A 26,337-nucleotide genomic window follows, 5' to 3' on the forward strand; every position below is an offset into this window, starting at 1 on the left:
CAACAGGCCGGATCTGTTAACACAACACAACCAAAAGATCAGACACCCAGATCCAGCATCGCTGAATCTAGCAATCTGGCTCCTGAAATCCTAGAATTCGGACACTTACAACTTACTCAAGAATGTATGGAAGTCATAAAGCAAGCCAGAAGGCCATCTACCAGGCACTGCTATGCCAGTAAATGGAAGAGGTTTGTTTGCTACTGCCATATTAATCAAATCCAACCATTACACGCAACCCCAAAACATGTAGTGGGTTACTTGCTTCACTTACAAAAATCTAACCTAGCTTTCTCTTCCATTAAAATACACCTTGCAGCAATATCTGCATACCTGCAGCCTACCTATTCAACTTCCCTATATAGGATACCAGTCATTAAAGCATTCATGGAGGGCCTTAAAAGAATTATTCCACCAAGAACACCACCTGTTCCTTCATGGAACCTAAATGTTGTCTTAACTAGACTTATGGGTCCACCTTTTGAACCCATGCACTCCTGCGAAATACAGTTCCTAACATGGAAGGTTGCATTTCTCATCGCCATTACCTCTCTAAGAAGAGTAAGCGAGATTCAGGCGTTTACAATACAAGAACCCTTTATACAACTACACAAAAATAAGGTTGTCCTAAGGACTAATCCTAAATTTCTACCAAAAGTTATTTCACCGTTCCATCTAAATCAAACAGTGGAACTTCCAGTGTTCTTCCCACAGCCAGATTCCGTAGCTGAGAGGGCACTACATACTTTAGATGTCAAAAGAGCATTAATGTATTACATTGACAGAACAAAGAGCATCAGGAAAACTAAACAGCTATTTATTGCATTCCAAAAACCTCATGCAGGAAACCCAATATCAAAACAAGGTATAGCCAGATGGATAGTTAAATGCATCCAAATCTGCTACCTTAAAGCTAAACGACAACTGCCCATTACACCAAGGGCACACTCAACCAGAAAGAAAGGTGCTACCATGGCCTTTCTAGGAAACATCCCAATGCAAGAAATATGTAAGGCAGCCACATGGTCTACGCCTCACACATTCACCAAGCACTACTGTGTAGACGTGTGTAGGAAGTTGGCTCTGTATGTGCTATTTGTAAAGAAATGGCTCCCTGTTGCAGTTACCCCCCCACTTTTTGCCTGATACTGATGCTGACTTGACTGAGAAGTGTGCTGGGACCCTGCTAACCAGGCCCCAGCACCAGTGTTCCTTCACCTAAAATGTACCATTGTATCCACAATTGGCACACCCTGGCATTCAGATAAGTCCCTTGTAACTGGTACTTCTAGTACCAAGGGCCCTGATGCCAAGAAAGGTCTCTAAGGGCTGCAGCATGTCTTATGCCACCCTAGAGACCCCTCACTCAGCACAGACACACTGCTTACAAGCCTGTGTGTGCTGGTGAGAACAAAATGAGTAAGTCGACATGGCACTCCCCTCAGGGTGCCATGCCAGCCTCTCACTGCCTATGCAGTATAGGTAAGACACCCCTCTAGCAGGCCTTACAGCCCTAAGGCAGGGTGCACTATACCATAGGTGAGGGTACCAGTGCATGAGCATGGTACCCCTACAGTGTCTAAACAAAACCTTAGACATTGTAAGTGCAGGGTAGCCATAAGAGTATATGGTCTGGGAGTCTGTCAAACACGAACTCCACAGCACCATAATGGCTACACTGAAAACTGGGAAGTTTGGTATCAAACTTCTCAGCACAATAAATGCACACTGATGCCAGTGTACATTTTATTGTAAAATACACCCCAGAGGGCACCTTAGAGGTGCCCCCTGAAACTTAACCGACTATCTGTGTAGGCTGACTAGTTTTAGCAGCCTGCCACAAACCGAGACATGTTGCTGGCCCCATGGGGAGAGTGCCTTTGTCACTCTGAGGCCAGTAACAAAGCCTGCACTGGGTGGAGATGCTAACACCTCTCCCAGGCAGGAATTGTCACACCTGGCGGTGAGCCTCAAAGGCTCACCTCCTTTGTGCCAACCCAGCAGGACACTCCAGCTAGTGGAGTTGCCCGCCCCCTCCGGCCAGGCCCCACTTTTGGCGGCAAGGCCGGAGAAAATAATGAGAATAACAAGGAGGAGTCACTGGCCAGTCAGGACAGCCCCTAAGGTGTCCTGAGCTGAGGTGACTCTAACTTTTAGAAATCCTCCATCTTGCAGATGGAGGATTCCCCCAATAGGGTTAGGATTGTGACCCCCTCCCCTTGGGAGGAGGCACAAAGAGGGTGTACCCACCCTCAGGGCTAGTAGCCATTGGCTACTAACCCCCCAGACCTAAACACGCCCTTAAATTTAGTATTTAAGGGCTACCCTGAACCCTAGAAAATTAGATTCCTGCAACAAGAAGAAGGACTGCCCAGCTGAAAACCCCTGCAGCGGAAGACCAGAAGACGACAACTGCCTTGGCTCCAGAAACTCACCGGCCTGTCTCCTGCCTTCCAAAGATCCTGCTCCAGCGACGCCTTCCGAAGGGACCAGCGACCTCGACATCCTCTGAGGACTGCCCCTGCTTCGAAAAGACAAGAAACTCCCGAGGACAGCGGACCTGCTCCAAGAAAAGCTGCAACTTTGTTTCCAGCAACTTTAAAGAACCCTGCAAGCTCCCCGCAAGAAGCGTGAGACTTGCAACACTGCACCCGGCGACCCCGACTCGGCTGGTGGCGATCCGACACCTCAGGAGGGACCCCAGGACTACTCTGATTCTGTGAGTACCAAAACCTGTCCCCCCTGAGCCCCCACAGCGCCGCCTGCAGAGGGAATCCCGAGGCTTCCCCTGACCGCGACTCTTTGAACCTAAAGTCCCGACGCCTGGGAGAGACCCTGCACCCGCAGCCCCCAGGACCTGAAGGACCGGACTTTCACTGGAGAAGTGACCCCCAGGAGTCCCTCTCCCTTGCCCAAGTGGAGGTTTCCCCGAGGAACCCCCCCCTTGCCTGCCTGCAGCGCTGAAGAGATCCCGAGATCTCTCGTAGACTAACATTGCGAACCCGACGCTTGTTTCTACACTGCACCCGGCCGCCCCCGCGCCGCTGAGGGTGAAATTTCTGTGTGGACTCGTGTCCCCCCCGGTGCCCTACAAAACCCCCCTGGTCTGCCCTCCGAAGACGCGGGTACTTACCTGCAAGCAGACCGGAACCGGGGCACCCCCTTCTCTCCATTCTAGCCTATGTGTTTTGGGCACCACTTTGAACTCTGCACCTGACCGGCCCTGAGCTGCTGGTGTGGTGACTTTGGGGTTGCTCTGAACCCCCAACGGTGGGCTACCTTGGACCAAGAACTGAACCCTGTAAGTGTCTTACTTACCTGGTAAAACTAATCAAAACTTACCTCCCCTAGGAACTGTGAAAATTGCACTAAGTGTCCACTTTTAAAACAGCTATTTGTCAATAACTTGAAAAGTATACATGCAATTTTGATGATTTGAAGTTCCTAAAGTACTTACCTGCAATACCTTTCGAATGAGATATTACATGTAGAATTTGAACCTGTGGTTCTTAAAATAAACTAAGAAAAGATATTTTTCTATATAAAAACCTATTGGCTGGATTTGTTTCTGAGTGTGTGTACCTCATTTATTGTCTATGTGTATGTACAACAAATGCTTAACACTACTCCTTGGATAAGCCTACTGCTCGACCACACTACCACAAAATAGAGCATTAGTATTATCTATTTTTACCACTATTTTACCTCTAAGGGGAACCCTTGGACTCTGTGCATGCTATTCCTTACTTTGAAATAGCACATACAGAGCCAACTTCCTACATTGGTGGATCAGCGGTGGGGTACAAGACTTTGCATTTGCTGGACTACTCAGCCAATACCTGATCACACGACAAATTCCAAAATTGTCATTAGAAATTGATTTTTGCAATTTGAAAAGTTTTCTAAATTCTTAAAAGACCTGCTAGGGCCTTGTGTGAGATCCTGTTTAGCATCTCTTTTAGAGTTTAAAAGTTTGTAAAAGTTTGAATTAGATTCTAGAACCAGTTTTAGTTTCTTAAAAAGTATTCCAACTTTTAGAAGCAAAATGTCTAGCACAGATGTGACTGTGGTGGAACTCGACACCACACCTTACCTCCATCTTAAGATGAGGGAGCTAAGGTCACTCTGTAAAATAAAGAAAATAACAATGGGCCCCAAACCTACCAAAATACAGCTCCAGGAGCTTTTGGCAGAGTTTGAAAAGGCCAACCCCTCTGAGGGTGGCAACTCAGAGGAAGAGGATAGTGACTTGGAGGACAATTCCCCCCTACCAGTCCTATCTAGGGAGAACAGGGTCCCTCAAACCCTGACTCCAAAAATAATAGTCAGAGATGCTGGTTCCCTCACAGGAGAGACCAACACCTCTGAAATCACTGAGGATAACCCCAGTGAAGAGGACATCCAGTTAGCCAGGATGGCCAAAAGATTGGCTTTGGAAAAGCAGCTCCTAGCCATAGAAAGGGAAAGAAAAGAGATGGGCCTAGGTCCCATCAATGGTGGCAGCAACTTAAATAGGGTCAGAGATTCTCCTGACATCCTAAAAATCCCCAAAGGGATTGTAACAAAATATGAAGATGGTGATGACATCACCAAATGGTTCACAGCTTTTGAGAGGGCTTGTGTAACCAGAAAAGTAAACAGATCTCACTGGGGTGCTCTCCTTTGGGAAATGTTCACTGGAAAGTGTAGGGATAGACTCCTCACACTCTCTGGAAAAGATGCAGAATCTTATGACCTCATGAAGGGTACCCTGATTGAGGGCTTTGGATTCTCCACTGAGGAGTATAGAATTAGATTCAGGGGGGCTCAAAAATCCTCGAGCCAGACCTGGGTTGATTTTGTAGACTACTCAGTAAAAACACTAGATGGTTGGTTAACTGGAAATGAAGTGTGTGACTATGTTGGGCTTTATAATTTGTTTATGAAAGAACACATTTTAAGTAACTGCTTCAATGAAAAGTTGCATCAGTATCTGGTAGACCTAGGTCCAATTTCTCCCCAAGAATTGGGAAAGAAGGCAGACCACTGGGTCAAGACTAGGGTAACCAAAACTTCCACTGGGGGTGACCAAAAGAAAGGGGTTACAAAAACTCCCCAGGAGAAAGTGGGTGACACTAGAAACAAAGAAAAAGAGTCCTCTGTAGGCCCCCAAAAACCAGAACAGGTGGGTGGGCCCCAAGACACAACCCAAAACAAAGGTGGGTACCAGGGTAAGAACTGGGATGCCACTAAGGCATGGTGCCACAACTGTAAACAGTCTGGGCACCACACCAAGGACACTTCTTGTCCCAAAAACAAACCCCAGAACAAAATTCCAGGGGTAACCAGTGTAGCCATGGGAGATGACTCCTCAGATGAGGAGGTCTTCATAGCCTTCAACTGGAAACAGGGCCCAACAGGTGAGTTGGAGATTCCAGAGGGAAGTAGACACTTCCACCACCTACTGGTGAATGGAATCCCAACCACTGCCCTGAGAGACACTTGTGCCAGTCACACTATTGTGCATGACAGGCTGGTGCTCTCGAACCAGTACATCCCAGGTGAGACTGCCAGGGTAAGAGTTAGCCTAGACAGGGTCACTAAGAGGCCTGTGGCTTTAGTGCCCATAGAAGTGGGTGGCACTCTTAGCTGGAGAAGGGTAGTAGTCAGTACAGACCTCCCCCTTGATTGTCTCCTTGGAAATGACTACCCAGAGGTTAGTCAGAGCCCAAGAGAGAAACTGGTTCAGTGCCAGTCCTCTCCCAAGGATTCTGGAAGTCCTGCCTCTGCAGTAAATGCAAGCAGGCCCCAGAAGAAGAAGAAAAGAAAACAGAGTAGGAAGGGTGGACAACCTTTAGCCAAGGTTACAGCAAGCCAAGGAGATTCTGCTCCAGTAGGGGAGAACTCCAAAAATGGCCCTGATAAAGTCCAACCTGACCCACAAGAAGTCCTGGCTAGTCAGGCAACTGTTAAACCTGAGTGGGTGGCTCCTCAGCTAACAGAAGAAAGAGTGGAAGGAGGGTGTTTACTACAAGATGTGGTAACCCCCCACTCCAATACAGCAGACAGGCAACCTGAACCCAAAGAAGCCTGTAACTTAGCCCCTTCCCTTTTAGGTGAAGAGCTAAAGGTGTGGTTCTGGGCACTGACAGCTGTCAGTGGCCTCTGCTGGGTGTTAACCTTTATGGCTGCACTATCCTTAGCATGGTGGTCTGACCCCATGCCAAATAGCAAGTTAGGCCCCCTGACCCTATTGGTCATGGTGGGGTTACTCCAGCTCTGGGTAACCTCTCTGGGTAAGCTAGGGGTGACCCTGGCCAAGATAAGGTTAGCAGAGGTGGACACCTCTAAGACCAAAATAGAAAGAATGGGTGGAGACATTGAAGAGGCAGACAAGAGGCAATTCAGACTAGGTCCTATCACTGTGGAAGTGGGTCAGTTCCCCAAAGGGAATGACCTGAACAGAAGGATGTAAGGCAGAGTAGGCCCTGCAACTAACCAGCCTATTTCTCCTACTCTTCCTCGCCTGACAGACTAGGAAGACTCTCCCAGCTTGGGCTGAGTCTCCTGGCCTGTAGGCTGGGGGGGGCTTGTGTAAAGAAATGGCTCCCTGTTGCAGTTACCCCCCCACTTTTTGCCTGATACTGATGCTGACTTGACTGAGAAGTGTGCTGGGACCCTGCTAACCAGGCCCCAGCACCAGTGTTCCTTCACCTAAAATGTACCATTGTATCCACAATTGGCACACCCTGGCATTCAGATAAGTCCCTTGTAACTGGTACTTCTAGTACCAAGGGCCCTGATGCCAAGAAAGGTCTCTAAGGGCTGCAGCATGTCTTATGCCACCCTAGAGACCCCTCACTCAGCACAGACACACTGCTTACAAGCCTGTGTGTGCTGGTGAGAACAAAATGAGTAAGTCGACATGGCACTCCCCTCAGGGTGCCATGCCAGCCTCTCACTGCCTATGCAGTATAGGTAAGACACCCCTCTAGCAGGCCTTACAGCCCTAAGGCAGGGTGCACTATACCATAGGTGAGGGTACCAGTGCATGAGCATGGTACCCCTACAGTGTCTAAACAAAACCTTAGACATTGTAAGTGCAGGGTAGCCATAAGAGTATATGGTCTGGGAGTCTGTCAAACACGAACTCCACAGCACCATAATGGCTACACTGAAAACTGGGAAGTTTGGTATCAAACTTCTCAGCACAATAAATGCACACTGATGCCAGTGTACATTTTATTGTAAAATACACCCCAGAGGGCACCTTAGAGGTGCCCCCTGAAACTTAACCGACTATCTGTGTAGGCTGACTAGTTTTAGCAGCCTGCCACAAACCGAGACATGTTGCTGGCCCCATGGGGAGAGTGCCTTTGTCACTCTGAGGCCAGTAACAAAGCCTGCACTGGGTGGAGATGCTAACACCTCTCCCAGGCAGGAATTGTCACACCTGGCGGTGAGCCTCAAAGGCTCACCTCCTTTGTGCCAACCCAGCAGGACACTCCAGCTAGTGGAGTTGCCCGCCCCCTCCGGCCAGGCCCCACTTTTGGCGGCAAGGCCGGAGAAAATAATGAGAATAACAAGGAGGAGTCACTGGCCAGTCAGGACAGCCCCTAAGGTGTCCTGAGCTGAGGTGACTCTAACTTTTAGAAATCCTCCATCTTGCAGATGGAGGATTCCCCCAATAGGGTTAGGATTGTGACCCCCTCCCCTTGGGAGGAGGCACAAAGAGGGTGTACCCACCCTCAGGGCTAGTAGCCATTGGCTACTAACCCCCCAGACCTAAACACGCCCTTAAATTTAGTATTTAAGGGCTACCCTGAACCCTAGAAAATTAGATTCCTGCAACAAGAAGAAGGACTGCCCAGCTGAAAACCCCTGCAGCGGAAGACCAGAAGACGACAACTGCCTTGGCTCCAGAAACTCACCGGCCTGTCTCCTGCCTTCCAAAGATCCTGCTCCAGCGACGCCTTCCGAAGGGACCAGCGACCTCGACATCCTCTGAGGACTGCCCCTGCTTCGAAAAGACAAGAAACTCCCGAGGACAGCGGACCTGCTCCAAGAAAAGCTGCAACTTTGTTTCCAGCAACTTTAAAGAACCCTGCAAGCTCCCCGCAAGAAGCGTGAGACTTGCAACACTGCACCCGGCGACCCCGACTCGGCTGGTGGCGATCCGACACCTCAGGAGGGACCCCAGGACTACTCTGATTCTGTGAGTACCAAAACCTGTCCCCCCTGAGCCCCCACAGCGCCGCCTGCAGAGGGAATCCCGAGGCTTCCCCTGACCGCGACTCTTTGAACCTAAAGTCCCGACGCCTGGGAGAGACCCTGCACCCGCAGCCCCCAGGACCTGAAGGACCGGACTTTCACTGGAGAAGTGACCCCCAGGAGTCCCTCTCCCTTGCCCAAGTGGAGGTTTCCCCGAGGAACCCCCCCCTTGCCTGCCTGCAGCGCTGAAGAGATCCCGAGATCTCTCGTAGACTAACATTGCGAACCCGACGCTTGTTTCTACACTGCACCCGGCCGCCCCCGCGCCGCTGAGGGTGAAATTTCTGTGTGGACTCGTGTCCCCCCCGGTGCCCTACAAAACCCCCCTGGTCTGCCCTCCGAAGACGCGGGTACTTACCTGCAAGCAGACCGGAACCGGGGCACCCCCTTCTCTCCATTCTAGCCTATGTGTTTTGGGCACCACTTTGAACTCTGCACCTGACCGGCCCTGAGCTGCTGGTGTGGTGACTTTGGGGTTGCTCTGAACCCCCAACGGTGGGCTACCTTGGACCAAGAACTGAACCCTGTAAGTGTCTTACTTACCTGGTAAAACTAATCAAAACTTACCTCCCCTAGGAACTGTGAAAATTGCACTAAGTGTCCACTTTTAAAACAGCTATTTGTCAATAACTTGAAAAGTATACATGCAATTTTGATGATTTGAAGTTCCTAAAGTACTTACCTGCAATACCTTTCGAATGAGATATTACATGTAGAATTTGAACCTGTGGTTCTTAAAATAAACTAAGAAAAGATATTTTTCTATATAAAAACCTATTGGCTGGATTTGTTTCTGAGTGTGTGTACCTCATTTATTGTCTATGTGTATGTACAACAAATGCTTAACACTACTCCTTGGATAAGCCTACTGCTCGACCACACTACCACAAAATAGAGCATTAGTATTATCTATTTTTACCACTATTTTACCTCTAAGGGGAACCCTTGGACTCTGTGCATGCTATTCCTTACTTTGAAATAGCACATACAGAGCCAACTTCCTACACTATTTCAAAGTAAGGAATAGCATGCACAGAGTCCAAGGGTTCCTGTAGGAAGTTGGCTCTGTATGTGCTATTTCAAAGTAAGGAATAGCATGCACAGAGTCCAAGGGTTCCCCTTAGAGGTAAGATAGTGGCAAAAAGAGATAATACTAATGCTCTATTTTGTGGTAGTGTGGTCGAGCAGTAGGCTTATCCAAGGAGTAGTGTTAAGCATTTGTTGCACATACACATAGACAATAAATGAGGTACACACACTCAGAGACAAATCCAGCCAATAGGTTTTTGTATAGAAAAATATATTTTCTTAGTTTATTTTAAGAACCACAGGTTCAAATTCTACATGTAATATCTCATTCGAAAGGTATTGCAGGTAAGTACTTTAGGAACTTCAAATCATCAAAATTGCATGTATACTTTTCAAGTTATTCACAAATAGCTGTTTTAAAAGTGGACACTTAGTGCAATTTTCACAGTTCCTAGGGGAGGTAAGTATTTGTTAGGTTAACCAGGTAAGTAAGACACTTACAGGGCTCAGTTCTTGGTCCAAGGTAGCCCACCGTTGGGGGTTCAGAGCAACCCCAAAGTCACCACACCAGCAGCTCAGGGCCGGTCAGGTGCAGAGTTCAAAGTGGTGCCCAAAACACATAGGCTAGAATGGAGAGAAGGGTGTGCCCCGGTTCCGGTCTGCTTGCAGGTAAGTACCCGCGTCTTCGGAGGGCAGACCAGGGGGGTTTTGTAGGGCACCGGGGGGGACACAAGCCCACACAGAAATTTCACCCTCAGCGGCGCGGGGGCGGCCGGGTGCAGTGTAGAAACAAGCGTCGGGTTCGCAATGTTAGTCTATGAGAGATCTCGGGATCTCTTCAGCGCTGCAGGCAGGCAAGGGGGGGATTCCTCGGGGAAACCTCCACTTGGGCAAGGGAGAGGGACTCCTGGGGGTCACTTCTCCAGTGAAAGTCCGGTCCTTCAGGTCCTGGGGGCTGCGGGTGCAGGGTCTCTCCCAGGCGTCGGGACTTTAGGTTCAAAGAGTCGCGGTCAGGGGAAGCCTCGGGATTCCCTCTGCAGGCGGCGCTGTGGGGGCTCAGGGGGGACAGGTTTTGGTACTCACAGTATCAGAGTAGTCCTGGGGTCCCTCCTGAGGTGTTGGATCGCCACCAGCCGAGTCGGGGTCGCCGGGTGCAGTGTTGCAAGTCTCACGCTTCTTGCGGGGAGCTTGCAGGGTTCTTTAAAGCTGCTGGAAACAAAGTTGCAGTTTTTCTTGGAGCAGGTCCGCTGTCCTCGGGAGTTTCTTGTCTTTTCGAAGTAGGGGCAGTCCTCAGAGGATGTCGAGGTCGCTGGTCCCTTTGGAAGGCGTCGCTGGAGCAGGATCTTTGGAAGGCAGGAGACAGGCCGGTGAGTTTCTGGAGCCAAGGCAGTTGTCGTCTTCTGGTCTTCCGCTGCAGGGGTTTTCAGCTGGGCAGTCCTTCTTCTTGTAGTTGCAGGAATCTAATTTTCTAGGGTTCAGGGTAGCCCTTAAATACTAAATTTAAGGGCGTGTTTAGGTCTGGGGGGTTAGTAGCCAATGGCTACTAGCCCTGAGGGTGGGTACACCCTCTTTGTGCCTCCTCCCAAGGGGAGGGGGTCACAATCCTAACCCTATTGGGGGAATCCTCCATCTGCAAGATGGAGGATTTCTAAAAGTTAGAGGCACTTCAGCTCAGGACACCTTAGGGGCTGTCCTGACTGGCCAGTGACTCCGCCTTGTTGCTTTCTTTGTTCCCTCCAGCCTTGCCGCCAAAAGTGGGGGCCGTGGCCGGAGGGGGCGGGCAACTCCACTAAGCTGGAGTGCCCTGCTGGGCTGTGACAAAGGGGTGAGCCTTTGAGGCTCACCGCCAGGTGTTACAGCTCCTGCCTGGGGGAGGTGTTAGCATCTCCACCCAGTGCAGGCTTTGTTACTGGCCTCAGAGTGACAAAGGCACTCTCCCCATGGGGCCAGCAACATGTCTCTGGTGTGGCAGGCTGCTGGAACTAGTCAGCCTACACAGACAGTCGGTTAAGTTTCAGGGGGCACCTCTAAGGTGCCCTCTGGGGTGTGTTTTGCAATAAAATGTACACTGGCATCAGTGTGCATTTATTGTGCTGAGAAGTTTGATACCAAACTTCCCAGTTTTCAGTGTAGCCATTATGGTGCTGTGGAGTTCGTGTTTGACAGACTCCCAGACCATATACTCTTATGGCTACCCTGCACTTACAATGTCTAAGGTTTTGTTTAGACACTGTAGGGGCACAGTGCTCATGCACTGGTACCCTCACCTATGGTATAGTGCACCCTGCCTTAGGGCTGTAAGGCCTGCTAGAGGGGTGTCTTACCTATACTGCATAGGCAGTGAGAGGCTGGCATGGCACCCTGAGGGGAGTGCCATGTCGACTTACTCATTTTGTTCTCACTAGCACACACAGGCTTGTAAGCAGTGTGTCTGTGCTGAGTGAGGGGTCTCTAGGGTGGCATAAGACATGCTGCAGCCCTTAGAGACCTTCCTTGGCATCAGGGCCCTTGGTACTAGAAGTACCAGTTACAAGGGACTTATCTGAATGCCAGGGTGTGCCAATTGTGGATACAATGGTACATTTTAGGTGAAGGAACACTGGTGCTAATGAGAATAACAAGGAGGAGTCACTGGCCAGTCAGGACAGCCCCTAAGGTGTCCTGAGCTGAGGTGACTCTAACTTTTAGAAATCCTCCATCTTGCAGATGGAGGATTCCCCCAATAGGATTAGGGATGTGACCTCCTCCCCTTGGGAGGAGGCACAAAGAGGGTGTACTCACCCTCCGGGCTAGTAGCCATTGGCTACTAACCCCCCAGACCTAAACACTCCCTTAAATTTAGTATTTAAGGGCTCTCCCTGAACCTAGAATTTAGATTCCTGCAACAACAAGAAGGACTGCCTAGCTGAAAACCCCTGCAGAGGAAGACCAGAAGACAACAACTGCCTTGCCTCCAGAAACTCACCGGCCTGTCTCCTGCCTTCCAAAGAACTCTGCTCCAGCGACGCCTTCCAAAGGGACCAGCGACCTCCGAATCCTCTGAGGACTGCCCTGCTTCGACGACGACAAGAAACTCCCGAGGACAGCGGACCTGCTCCAAAAAGACTGCAACTTTATCCAAAGGAGCAGCTTTAAAGAACCCTGCAATCTCCCCGCAGGAAGCGTGAGACTTGCAACACTGCACCCGGCGACCCCGACTCGGCTGGTGGAGAACCAACACCTCAGGGAGGACCCCCGGACTACTCTACGACTGTGAGTACCAAAACCTGTCCCCCCTGAGCCCCCACAGCGCCGCCTGCAGAGGGAATCTCGAGGCTTCCCCTGACCGCGACTCTCTGAAACCTAAGTCCCGACGCCTGGAAAAGACCCTGCACCCGCAGCCCCCAGGACCTGAAGGACCGGACTTTCACTGCAGAAGTGACCCCCAGGAGTCCCTCTCCCTTGCCCAAGTGGAGGTTTCCCCGAGGAAGCCCCCCCTTGCCTGCCTGCAGCGCTGAAGAGATCCCTTGATCTCTCATTGACTTCCATTGCGAACCCGACGCTTGTTCTAACACTGCACCCGGCCGCCCCCGCGCCGCTGAGAGTGAAATTTCTGTGTGGGCTTGTGTCTCCCCCGGTGCCCTACATAACCCCCCTGGTCTGCCCTCCGAAGACGCGGGTACTTACCTGCTGGCAGACTGGAACCGGGGCACCCCCTTCTCTCCATTGAAGCCTATGCGTTTTGGGCACCACTTTGAACTCTGCACCTGACCGGCCCTGAGCTGCTGGTGTGGTAACTTTGGGGTTGCTCTGAACCCCCAACGGTGGGCTACCTTGGACCAAGAACTGAACCCTGTAAGTGTCTTACTTACCTGGTAAAACTAACAAAAACTTACCTCCCCCAGGAACTGTGAAAATTGCACTAAGTGTCCACTTTTAAAATAGCTATTTGTGAATAACTTGAAAAGTATACATGCAATTGAAATGATTCAAAGTTCCTAATGTACTTACCTGCAATACCTTTCAAACAAGATATTACATGTTAAATTTGAACCTGTGGTTCTTAAAATAAACTAAGAAAATATATTTTTCTATAACAAAACCTATTGACTGGATTTGTCTCGGAGTGTGTGTACCTCATTTATTGTCTATGTGTATGTACAACAAATGCTTAACACTACTCCTTGGATAAGCCTACTGCTCGACCACACTACCACAAAATAGAGCATTAGTATTATCTCTTTTTACCACTATTTTACCTCTAAGGGGAACCCTTGGACTCTGTGCATGCTATTCCTTACTTTGAAATAGCACATACAGAGCCAACTTCCTACATACTATAATTGCTATTGTGAGTATTTTGACATTTTTCTTTAAGTATTCTACATATGTTATCCAATTTCGCAGCAATGGGTAACTTAGTTGCTTCCTTAATGTTGTCTCCTCTTTAATTCAAAGTTTGTCAAATGCAATGGAATTAGAACACTTTTGCTTAATTGCAAAAATGGTTTGCAGAAAATATTTATTGTATTTTTTTATTTGTTTTAGGGTCTACCAGTGAACCCGTTTCTCAGGCAAATGCCCCTGACGTTCAGTGGGATTTAAGCTGTAATCAACCTCGTATTGATGATGAGTGGTCGGGATCAAGTATGTGCATACCATAATGTAATATTTTGGTCATGCCCAAGGGTGTTTTTTTTTTTTTCTTTGTTTTTTTTTTGCTCACTGTTTTCTTTGAAGGCTCTAAAGCAGCATTTTCTGGCTTGACATCCCTGATTCATATTGTTGTAAGATTGTTCTGTTGTTTCATTTGCCTGCTGTTAGTTACATTAATGTTGAAGATCACTGATTTGAGTGTACGTTTTCTGTGTATTTCAGCATCCTAAAGTCAACACATTGAGTGACCGTGAAGAGAGTAATTAATAATTATTAACACTGTTTTATAGTTAAGAAAGCAGTATGCTAAGTTATTGCAGGTTAAGGCTTGAAAAAGCATCTTGTTTCTGTTTTGGACATGCACAATTCGGGGAATCAGTAAGACTCATTATATGGTTGACCTGGAGCTCACAGTGTCACACAGCATGTTATATATTTTTAGATAACATTTCTGCCATTTAATTGGTAAGCGCTTGCACAGTTGTGGTGGATAAAAAAAAAAGTAGGGTTGAAGAACATGGGTGATTGCAACATCTATCTACACTGAAGTAGACAACAGAAACCAAAGATTGTGAGCTTACAGCTATGGAAAACTCGTTAAGTCCTCTATCTTCCACAATGAGTGGACTCCGAGTGTATTCTGCATTTGTTCATTCTGTGCCTTTATACAGTATGGTTAGGTTTCATTAGAGACAAAATGCTAATAGTGCTGACCATAGTGTCACCACAGAAAGCTGAGGGTTGCTCCCACTGTTATCTGTCATGTTGGCTTCTCTGAACCATTGTCACTGGTTAGCGAGCTGCATTCGATCTGAAAATGCTCAAACTTGAAATAATCGACTCTGCTGTAGAGGATCTATGGACCCATTTGGCACTGTCAGTTCACTTGGACGCTGACTGTGAGGCTGGGGTGCAGTGGTGCTTTTCGGCGTCGGGTCACAGTGGTCAGAGGCTCACTCTGAATCAGTGACCTGGTGGAGAGGGTAAAACAGGCTATTAGGGCCACTCTCGATGTTGGCTTTCAGCTCTGACGTCCCTCGTCGGTAGTGCTGTCTTTGGGCTGTTGGAGCCCGTATTGGGTCGTCAACAAGCTTTGGCTGGTGCAAGGGGTCTGATACCCTGGGTATAGGAGCAGTGAGGCGTCAGCATCTCAGGACTTCAGGGAAGTGGGTGGTTTTCTTCCTGAGCTCCAAACAATCTTCTCCTGGCTCCTTGTTCCACCGGTGGGATCAATGGCCAAAGGGACAGAGTACTGGACTTTGCAAGCGGTGCCTGCAGATGCAGGGAAGCAGCTTCTCTGCTCCAACAGAGGTCTTTCCAGGTTGTTGAGATGCTGGGCAGTCCTTTAAAGGTTTGGGAAGGTTGTCCAACTCTTTGTGAAGTTGTTCCTAACAATTGTCGAAATGCAGGCAGCCTGGCAGGGTTTGTTGCCAGTCTTTAGTGCAGGTTTTCTGTTCTCTTTCTTTGTCCTACTTCTTTCTTCCTTGGTTCCCAGTAGTCGAAATCTTGACTTGATCTGTTTTCCTGGTGTCAAGGGGCTACCTTAATACTATTTGAAGGGGCGTTAAGGAGAGAGTAAGGTAGTAACCAATGGACTACTTACCTCTGGGGGTCACTAAACCCCCCCCCAATATGACTTCTTCCTGCAAGGAGTGGGCATAACCCTGCCCCATACTGCCTAATTTCACCACACACAGGATGTTAGAATTCTTTCCTTTGTGTTCACTTCAGGTAGCCCACCCTAGGGGTGTCTCACTGCTGGAGGAGGTAATAACACTTTCCTCTGGAGCAGGCATTGTTTCTGAGCTCTGGCCGGAGGCTCTCACCTCCAGGGATCAGTAACTCATCTGTGGTGGCAGGCTGGTCGATGCCAGTCAGTAATCACACTAGAGGACTTAATAGGTTTTCAGGGGTCACCTCTGAGGTGCCCTCTGGGTGCATGTCTTAATGAATTTAATACTGGTGTCAGTATGGATTTATTAAGACGAGATGTTGGATACCAAAGACCAAAGGTTTGACTGAAGCCATTGTGTAGCTGGGTAACTCGTTTTGAGCACTGTCCAGTACATACCTTAAGATTGCTTCCTTTCTCACTTGCAATACCTAGCAATGCTACTAGACATTACAGGGCATATCTGCTTATGCAGATATGTCCTCACTTGCTACAGTGCACCCTGCCTTAGGGCTCCAAGGCATGCTCTATGGGTGACTTACATATAGCCCATGCAGCATCTTTGGCATGGCACACAGGAGTGCACCATGTCATGTCAAACATAGTTTGCACCATTTCACGCAGCCTGCAATGACTGTGTTTGTGTAATTTGTGTGTGGACCTCTTAGGGTAGCATCTTTAGCACCCATGCCCTAGGTACCAGGGTTACCATTTACTAGGGACTTACAGGGGTGCTAAAGTCGATGCCAATTGAGGTCCAATTAGACTTCACTTGTTTTAGGGGTAAAAGCACTATCACTGAGGTCTGGTTGGCAGGCCTCAGGGCACTGAAAGCCGAAATAAACAGCCTCTAGTAGTTCTAAAGAGGGCTAAAAGTGAGGTGGACAACTGCAACAAAATTCCTACATACATTAACGTCTTGTATAATATTCCAAAAAATGCCAAAGTGATGATTTAGTCCCTGTAAGACAACATCTGTCCTCCCCTCTTCAAGGTGTACATGAGCATTAGGATAATATGCATAATATTAATAACCCACTGTGTATCCCTGTACAGCATTAAAATAATTCTCAAGCAGGGAATTAGGGAAGTGGAGATTGTCTGACTCCTATTGGCTGCTAATATCGCATCTGCACCCGAACGTCCCGGGCGGAGGAGGAAGGGACTACTGGTGTCCTACATCGCAAGACCTGAACACACTCTGTGGCTTACCCAAACAGAACACCCAGTCATAGCCTGCAGCCTCTTTTCACAGTGACTGATCTCCATAGGAACGTGTTGAGCACCCAACGCAGTTTTGCACTCTGCACCCGGTTGCCTCTGTGCTGCTGACGGTGTACTGTGGTTCTTGGACCTTGCCCACTACATTGCAGAACTCAGAAATTGCACTGCGTCCACTTATTAAAGTGAAAAGAATTCCTACTTAAAAACGTACTTACCTGACCCTTTTTACTCTGATGCCTAAACATATATAAAAAAATACCTGCTATTTTTGTAAATTGGTGTGGCTGTTCTTCTTGTGTCGTGTCTCACTTATTAACTATTATGAGTATTTGTTAGGTCTCTTGCACTCCTCTGTGTTAAGCCCAAGGCTGCTCGGCCACACTACCCCTAACTAGAGCCCTTTGGGATTGCATAGCAAGCCCTGTCCACTCACTGGGAAACCCCTGGACCCTTTACACGGTAGTCACATACCACATAAAGGGCCTGGTCTTTCCGCTGATCCCAGTATGACAGTCCTGCTTCCTTTAATGGGAGGTTTAAGATGGTCTTTCAAGCTATCTCGGGTACTTAGAGTTCCAAATGGGTGCGTGTGTTATATAATAATCTGTTCCCTAGCATTTTCCTTATGCTGTGCCATACCTTCAGGGCAACTCTGAAAATCTTTAGTCACACCTTTTTGAAAAATGTCAGATCAGTTCTGTAATAAAGCTGAAAACATTTTGCACCTGCATGAGTTATCCGGTCTGGAAAGCAGAATTCTGCAATTTTTAAATTGAAAGGCTAGCTCAAGCATCGTTTAAATCTGGAAGAGCTAGACCATCTTTATCCAATCTCCTTTTGAGCTTCTTCCAACTGAATCTAACCCCGTTGCAAGCTCATACAAGAGGTTCTCAACATCCCCTGAATCTTTAATAAAATGTCTTTTAAGATGGTATATTGTTGAACAGATATGTCAGACTCTGAAGTGTTTCCATTTTAATCAGATTTGTGAGCATATACTTTCAAGGGGAGGTTTCTCAGTCTATTAAACACCATCCTCATCTCCCTCCTAACATTCAGTAGGCAGATCGTCCAATCTGTCACTGATTGTAATACCAAGATACGTGATCCTGAATTGGAAAGGGCCTCTGAAGTTTGACAAGTTCCAGCCCATCACCTGTCAGTCCTAAAAAGGACCCAAACTCAGTAGCCTACTATTCCATCCGAGGTTCTGTTAAGCCAGGGTCTTTATAATAAAGAATAATATCAGCATGTAGACACTTTTTTTTTTTTTTTAAACATAGTTCACGGACTGAAATGGCACAATCATTGTATCCTGCCTAAAAGCCTGCGTCAAAGGTTCTATGTATAAGCCAAACAAGACTGAAAGGGTGCAACCCTGTTACGCTCCTCAACTGACTTTAAATCTGTTCATTAGTGCCCATTCACTCGGTTCCTAGCTGATGGTTGTTTATCTATCTTTTTTTATCTCCTTGATTAATAAAGAGGAGAGCCCCCATTCGCTCCCTTAAGTAAACCCAGTACACTCTGTTGAATGTGTTGGCGGCATCTAGTGGACTACTGCCAATGGATCTCCACTTACATTGGCAAAATTGATAGTTGATATCAACTGATAAGTGAGGTTGTGCATTTGTCTACCAGAATGAAACCCCTTTTGATCCTTACGTATTACTATTGCCACTGCCTTTACCAGTCTTTTTTCTATTATCCCAGAATATATCATAATCATTATTCAACAAGGGTATTTGGCTCTAGGATTCAACTATTTCCGGGTCTTTATTGGGTTTTACAATCAAAGTAATGATTGCTAATCTTGGAGGTATTCCTACATCATTGTATATTAGATCAAACAGCTCCACTAACATTGGGGCTATCACTTAATTCAAGACTTTATAAAATTCAGGCAGAAGAGCATTCAGGCCGACAGCTTTCTCATTGCTCAGTTTGTTTGAGCACTTCCTCTGCTGATTCTATCCTTCTTTTCCAGAGCTGGCAGCTGTTAGTCCCTCAACCATTCTCCCATAACCTGCCTGTCTGGCTTACTACACTCCCTCTATATAATGATACAAACCCTTTCCTGATAACTTCCTTTATAACTGCAGGATTCTCCGAAGTGTTCCCCTGCTTATCTATCTTTAACTTCCTGATGTAGTTCCTCGTTCTATGTACTCTTGCCTTCCAAGCAAGCAGTCTGCCACTTTCCCCCTATTCATAACCTGCTTACTGAGAGGCCTGCCATTTTGATTTGTACCCTGCCCACTAGTAAGTTTTTCAACTCTTCTTGTTTTCCAGTCCGTTCATTACACATACCCTGAGCTTATCTACAGTGTACACTTGATATCACTCTCTCTAACTCCATAATATCCTCTTCTTTCCTCCTAACTTCCTCTCTTACTTGTCTATTCCTGTTTAAGGCAATTTTACGCATGATTCCCTGCATATAAGCCTTAAAAGTATACCATATTATGACTGAAGACACAGTGCTCTTACTTTTATTTTTTATTTTTTAAAGTCTGCTTGCTCCCAATATTTTTACCACCACATTATCCCTCAATGTTCTATCTACTGTCCAACTACTGTCTATTGACACCTCAATCTCAGCGTTAGCACAACAGCTGAGTGGTCTGAACCATGCACCAGGATATATCTTACGCCTTTTACTTCTCCAAATATTGTCTACCAGAATTAAATCAATTCTTGAATAACTATGAAACCTTTTTGCTGTAAAAGGTATACCCCCCCTCTCTGAGCCTACCTTTACTATCCATGCATTCAAGGGACCATAAACTTAGATCAGCCCAATTAACGCCTTTGCTACGCTAACCAAGATTACTCTCTGTATAGAAGATGTCTAAATCTTTATCTAAGATGACATTAAAATTGCCACCTATTACCACTTGGGATGGAAACTCTGCTATAGCTATTCGAAGTGTCTCCAAAGGTCCTGCATTATCATAATTTGGACCATAAAAACGAGCAAAGTTAAGCACAATCCTGTTGCATCTAAACTTTCCAATTACCCATCTACTGGCTTTAGCAGTTTTATGTTCCAACCACTGTCCCAGGATATTTACTGATAAATAAAGCAACCCCCTTGGAATTGGTTGGAGCATGCCATCTGCTGTATCCATCTCTGCCTCCCAAATAATCTTTTACTGTCAGTCAGGGTCAGGTGAGTCTCCTGCAGAGCTAAGATCTGGATTAAGCTATCCTGAAGATATTGCTATATTGATTTCTGTGTATATATGTTTTATGCAACCCATTGACATTCCAGTATCTGAATCTGCCTCATCTACCCACCCTTTAATGTTGGAAGCACCACATTTCTCACACCAGATCTGCTGTCAATACTAATTAGGACTATTTTTTTTTGTCTTTCTTCTTCCCCCTCCCCCCTCCAATTTACTGTCCACTCAGTGCAGCCCTCCACCCATCAGGGAAACCCAAACTAAATGGCATGTTCCTATATGCCCCTATCGATCATTGTATGTTAGAGTATCAATTCTATCCTTTACACCTAATCGGAGAAGAGAATTTAAAGAATCTGAACCAAGTCACGTGCTCTTCTGCCCTGCTACATGCATTTTTAAAAACAAATTTTTAAACAAGATCAGCCACCTATTCTATCTTTCTGATGTTGATCATATCACTCCTCCATATTACTTCTAACATGGTCTGAAACCTTAATTGAACCTTCGCCACATGCCTCACCATCTAATCCATCCTCTTCCCTAGATGTTCAGTTAGTCTACTTATATCAGATCTGATCCTGTATGCATGGTCTTCAATTGCTAATGATTTTGATTTAAGTGCCAAACCGAATATCTTTTTTTCCAGGTTTTGTTTATTGCTAGACTCCATTTCAACTCCATTTCAGTCACTGTATTTTTTTTCTAGATGGGCTTAACTGTGCAGAGACTGTCTCTGATTGGAAGGCACCAGCAGAGGAATGGGGAAACTTTGCTGAAGAAGAAACTCCATCTCTTCCACTTACTGAAGAGCCAGTAACCGACGTTCCAAAGGTCAGTAACCATGTTCTTAAATCAAATTCTGATTTTAAGTGTGTGTTGATTAAAAAAAATAGTAACAGTTAAGTTCCCATGGTCAGAAAATGCTTCATGGCACTTTCAGAACAATCAACCAGCTCCTGTCCCACTGACATGTGAGCTGCTCTTAGTGCACAAGAGCATTTATTTTGCTTATCCTGCAGCCCTCTACTGTGATAGAAAATTCTTCTCTTCTCTGTTAGCATCAAATCTGCTTTCCCCTAATTATTCGCATGACTCCCTCTGCACTAAACAAAAAAAGATGTAATTGATCGTGCACTTTCTGCTTTCCAGCTGACACTAGAAGCAACAACTGTTACAAAAGTAAAGGTAGGGCAGCAGTGAACAATTTGATTGGGGTGGTTTAGAATTGGTGGATACCTCTAGCTGCAAAACCTCACCTTTAAAATATCCAGAGGTTCCAGACAAAGATCCAGAGATCTTCAACAGCAGAGCTCCTGTGCACCAGTCGGAAGGTACAGCTGCATGTTGGCTTTGTACTCTGGATTTGTACTTCTCCTGAAGTGATGGAGGGGAGTTGCAAATAAAAACCACCTAACCCTGCTTTCCATGCCTTTCAGCTCCTTCCTCAATCTTTGTCTATTTCTAACACTATTAAGACAGTGTGTCTGGGAACGCTGCCCCCACAAAGAAAGACATGCTTCAAGACAGACTGCAGGAAGCAGATGTACTTAATGGATCTGTGCAAGTTACGTCTTTGGTCCCTGGGCACTAGTCACGACTCCAATTTGTGTTATAAGTGTGCCTTGTGCATACAAAAGCAATCCTGGACATGAACCTAAGCACTACTTTGCTGAACACAAGAAGAAATCACTGTTGATGCACAGGTTTAACACCCACTCAGGTCACAGGACCAGTTTTTTCTTAGTCCCGTGGCCGTTCTTGGAATGATCCACTTCCTGCTCATACTCTATGTGCAAGATGAAATCTTTTGGTAAATACAAAAAGGTGAAATGAGTCTCCTCCCCATCCCAGAACTCTACTTCAAAAGAGCGCATGGACTTCAAGATAAACATTGCACCCTTTTCAAGTCCCTAGTTCCAGAACCAGTCCATTAGCTAGTCCCAGTACTCCCAAAGTTTCTTGGGCTGCCATCAACCCCACACCACATAGCGGCCTTCAAGGAGACCATGCTGTAACTTTGTGGTGCAATTCTGCCACCTTCTGGGGTGCCTTAGGTCCCTGTAGAACTGCAGGGGCCTCCAGTATATTTCTACTGGTGGGCCTTTCTCGCATGTAGTCTGTCATCTTGGCACAAATTACCAGTCCAGTACAGACTCCAATACGATGTGGCTCCAAGATCCACACCAGTCCCTATCTGTATGGACTCCAGTGCTGCTGAAGAACCGGTGCCGACCCCCAATGTAGCGCCCCACCTGAGCTCATATGATGTTGCACCTCAAGAATACGAAAGTGCATCCAGGTATTTTAGCACTTGACTCCAACCATATTCCTCTCCCATGACGCAGCTACCAGCCGAGCCTCCACTTTTTGCTGCTCTGATTCGGACTCCCTGCAAGAAAATAAATGTGGCCTTTTAGGACACTGATGAGGCGGAAGGCTATCTGCAGTTGCTCTCCTTTAAGGAAAAAACTATCTTTTGACAAATTCTCCAACAATGGGCAATATCAGAGTCCTTTCTAACATTTCATTATGCCCTCACTGATGATTTGATGGGTACCTGGCCTAAGCCTTGTTCTGCACGACAGTCAGCAAGCCAGTGGCCTGGCAACATAGACCTCCTCCCAGAGTTTGAACTGCCTAACCAAGCACACTACACCAGGAAATTTTATGTAGACTTCTACCAGCAACGTCAATCCTAATTCTGTTCTGTACAGTCCTTTAGATCTGAACTCCAAAAGGATTAATGCATTTGGTAATGGAACGATTTCTTCGGTGAGCATGGCTCTTAGGTCCATAAATGCAGTTTGTTTATTGGGTACACATGGCCCTATGTGTCTAACTGGAGATCCAGGAGGATGTCAGCTTTTCTGGGTGAGATTATACATGAAGGGCATGATGCAGTACAGTATGTAATCAGTGCAGGCTTGGATACTGCTAACTGTGTTGGCAGGCAGCTTCAATGAGGTAGGCTGAATTTTTCTAGCGATCTGCAAGCATCCTTAATGGATATACCCTTCGATGGGAGAAGACACTTCAGGTAAGGGGGTTTGAGGGGAAGCATACACTGTGCAAGAAATATTTAAAGACAATCAAGCCACTGCACACCAATGAGGCAATAGCCCCATCAATTTAAAAAAAGACGTGCTATTCCAGAGGGCTGCCCTGTAGGCCACATCAGTCCAATAAGCAACAAGCAAAACAGCAGACAGTAGAATCCTTTCAAGTGGCTAATGTGGCACTATAGGACACTGCACAGGGCATCATATGCTTTACTTTGCCGTCATGTCAGACTGGTGGAAGACCGGATTCATACTTTTCTCTCTGGCTGAAGATCCATTACAACAGACAAATGGCTCTTAAAAATCTTGCAAAGGAACTGCACACTACCCTTCATTTTCTCCCTGCACCATCTTCCTTTCACTCCAGAACGAATTTGGAACGTAAGTTAAACTGATGCAAGAGGTAAATCTTTTAATCTCCAAGGGTTCCAATGAATGGGACCGAACTGAGAAGGGCGACGGATGTTATTTGTGCTACATCCATCTTTCTAACAAGAATGGGGGGCCTCAAGCCTTTCCATCACCTTTGCCTGTTGAACTCCTTTCTGCAGAAGCACAAATTCCGAATGCTCAGGATCCTATCTTTCCTAAACCTAAGACCCTAGACCTTAGAGATTTGATTATGTCCGTGGACTGGCAGAACACATTTTCATATACCTCTCCTAAAGTCATTACCTGTGGTTCAGAGTTGGCCAAGAACGCTTTAAATGTGCCATACCCTTACCTCAACCCTTCAGGTGTTCATGTGGGTGATAGCAGTCAGGAGTTGCATATACTTCCATTCTTTGACAACAATCTGCTTAAAGTGGACTTGCCACAGTCAGTCATTGACTACCTCGAGATCGCCAAACTCTTGACATTATTGGGTTTCACCTTTGAGCAAAAGTTCCACTTGAGGCCCACACAAATACTTTTCAGTTATTGAGGCAATTCAGTTCTGGGCACAGTGGCATTCAAGGCCTTTCCTTTACCACCACAGTGAGTCAATTCAGGTTATGATCACTTCTGGATCAGTCCTGGATCTCTGTAAGGATGCCTCATGCACATTTTGGGCCCTGCTGCCTCTCTATCCACAACGTTGGGTGGGACATGCAAGCCTCTCAAATCTCAGTGGACTGCCTCTCCAACTCAATTCAGGCCTCATGGGACACTGGTCAGGATCTGTAGTGGTGGCTGTCAGATGCCAAACTGACCCTCTGCAAACATCTCTTCCTACCCCACTCGGAGTTGAGAAAGACCTTTTACTGCTTGGTTTTGGGGGGTGGGCACCTCGGGAAGGTGGAGCTCAGACCTTTGAATGACTCCACATCACCCTACCGGAGCTTCAGGAGAAGTCTTTGGCCCTCAAAGCCTTCCTGCCGTTCTTAAAGTCTGACGCAGAATATCAAGGGCAACACTACTGCAATGTGGTGAACAGTATGAAGTGGTGTTGTGGGCTCTGTGTCAAGAAACTCTGTCTCTCTAGAAGTAGCAACATCTTCCTGGTTGCCAACCACTTGGCACAGTCCTTGAATACCACAATGGATTAACTGAGCAGGGGGTCATATGGCAAATCTTGAGTGATGTTTCGACTGTGGGGTGGTGCAGGACATCTTCAAACACTGGGGGAAGCCCTGGCTCAAGCTAGTCACCATTCTTTAGGATGTGCAGTTTGAAGACGTTTGTGCACGGGAATATCCTCTGGCACTCCAGAGATTGATTCTGGCTGGAATGGACCATGAGTCTCCTGTTTGCCTTCCCAGTGAAAGACTGAATCAATGCCATCTTGAGTGCCCTGGACTGTGCCATGAGAGTATGTTACCCAGAGCTTCAGAGTCTGAGCATTTGCCCTCCTATCATGTTTCTCCTGTCTCAGCAGCAGGGGCTTGCATCTGAATCTCCACAATTAGCACCTCAATGCATGGCAATTGAATGGCCAATGCCGACCGAGGCGGTGGATATTATCTTTGCTGCCATACCTGCATCTAAGACGTCCAGCTACTCGGGGCTGTAGGACTGATTTGTTGCTTAGTGTGGTGTCTTAGACGTCAACCCCTTTACAAGCCAGACTGTAGGAAGTTGGCTCTGTATGCACTATTTCAAAGTAAGGAATAGTATGCACAGAGTCCAAGGGTTCCCCTTAAAGGTAAGATAGTGGCAAAAAGAGATCATTCTAATGCTCTATTTTGTGGTAGTGTGGTCGAGCAGTAGGCTTATCAAAGGAGTAGTGTTAAGCATTTGTTGTACACACACAGGCAATAAATGAGGAAAACACACTCAGACAATTCCAGGCCAATAGGTTTTTGTATAGAAAAATATCTTTTCTTAGTTAATTTTAAGAACCACAGGTTCAAGATTTACATGTAATACTTAAAATGAAAGGTATTGCAGGTAGGTACTTTAGGAACTTTGAATTAGCAAAATAGCATATACAGTTTTCACATAAATCACATATAGCGATTTTAAAACTAGACACTTAGTGCAATTTTCAACAGTTCCTAGGCGGAGTAAGAGTTTGTTAGTTTTTGCAGGTAAGTAAACCACCTACGGGGTTCAAGTTTGGGTCCAAGGTAGCCCACCGTTGGGGGTTCAGAGCAACCCCAAAGTTACCACACCAGCAGCTCAGGGCTGGTCAGGTGCAGAGGTCAAAGATGTGCCCAAAACGCATAGGCTTCAATGCAGAAGGGGGTGCCCTGGTTCCAGTCTGCCAGCAGGTAAGTACCCGCATCCTCGGAGGGCAGACCAGGGGGGGGTTTGTAGGGCACCGGGGGGGTACACAAGTCCACACAGAAAGTACACCCTCAGCGGCACGGGGCGGCCGGGTGCAGTGTGCAAACAAGCGTCAGGTTTTCAATAGATTTCAATGGGAGACCAAGGGGTCTCTTCAGCGATGCGGGGGGGTGGGGAGAGAGGGGGGAGGGCTCCTCGGGGTAGCCACCACCTGGGCAAGGGAGAGGGCCACCTGGGGGTCACTCCTGCACTGGAGTTCGGATCCTTCAGGTCCTGGGGGCTGCGGTTGCAGTGTCCCTACCAGGCATCGGGTTCTTAGAAGCAGGCAGTCACGGTCAGGGGGAGCCTCTGGATTCCCTCTGCAGGCGTCGCTGTGGGGGCTCAGGGGGGGGCAACTCTGGCTACTCACGGTCTCGCAGTCGCCGGGGAGTCCTCCCTGAAGTGATTGCACCTGACGGCCCCGGCTCGACTTGTGGAGAACAGAGTGTCAAGTCTCACGCTTCCGGCGGGAAACGCAAGTTGTTTCAAAGTTGCTTTGTAGCAAAGTCGCAGTCTTGGGTGAACAGAG

General features: G+C 47.1%; 1 protein-coding gene across 1 annotated transcript in view; it reads left to right on the forward strand.

The window, feature by feature from the left end:
* MTDH (metadherin) overlaps positions 1-26,337 on the forward strand; it is a 282,822-nt gene that overhangs the window by 141,184 nt on the left and 115,301 nt on the right. The window contains exons 7-8 of the mRNA XM_069220519.1: positions 13,807-13,905; positions 20,708-20,832. Coding sequence (XP_069076620.1) covers positions 13,807-13,905; positions 20,708-20,832 — 224 coding nt within the window. The remainder of the gene's footprint in view (positions 1-13,806; positions 13,906-20,707; positions 20,833-26,337) is intronic.

The sequence above is a fragment of the Pleurodeles waltl genome, chromosome 2_2, assembly GCF_031143425.1.
Source record: "Pleurodeles waltl isolate 20211129_DDA chromosome 2_2, aPleWal1.hap1.20221129, whole genome shotgun sequence".
Taxonomy (NCBI): domain Eukaryota; kingdom Metazoa; phylum Chordata; class Amphibia; order Caudata; family Salamandridae; genus Pleurodeles; species Pleurodeles waltl.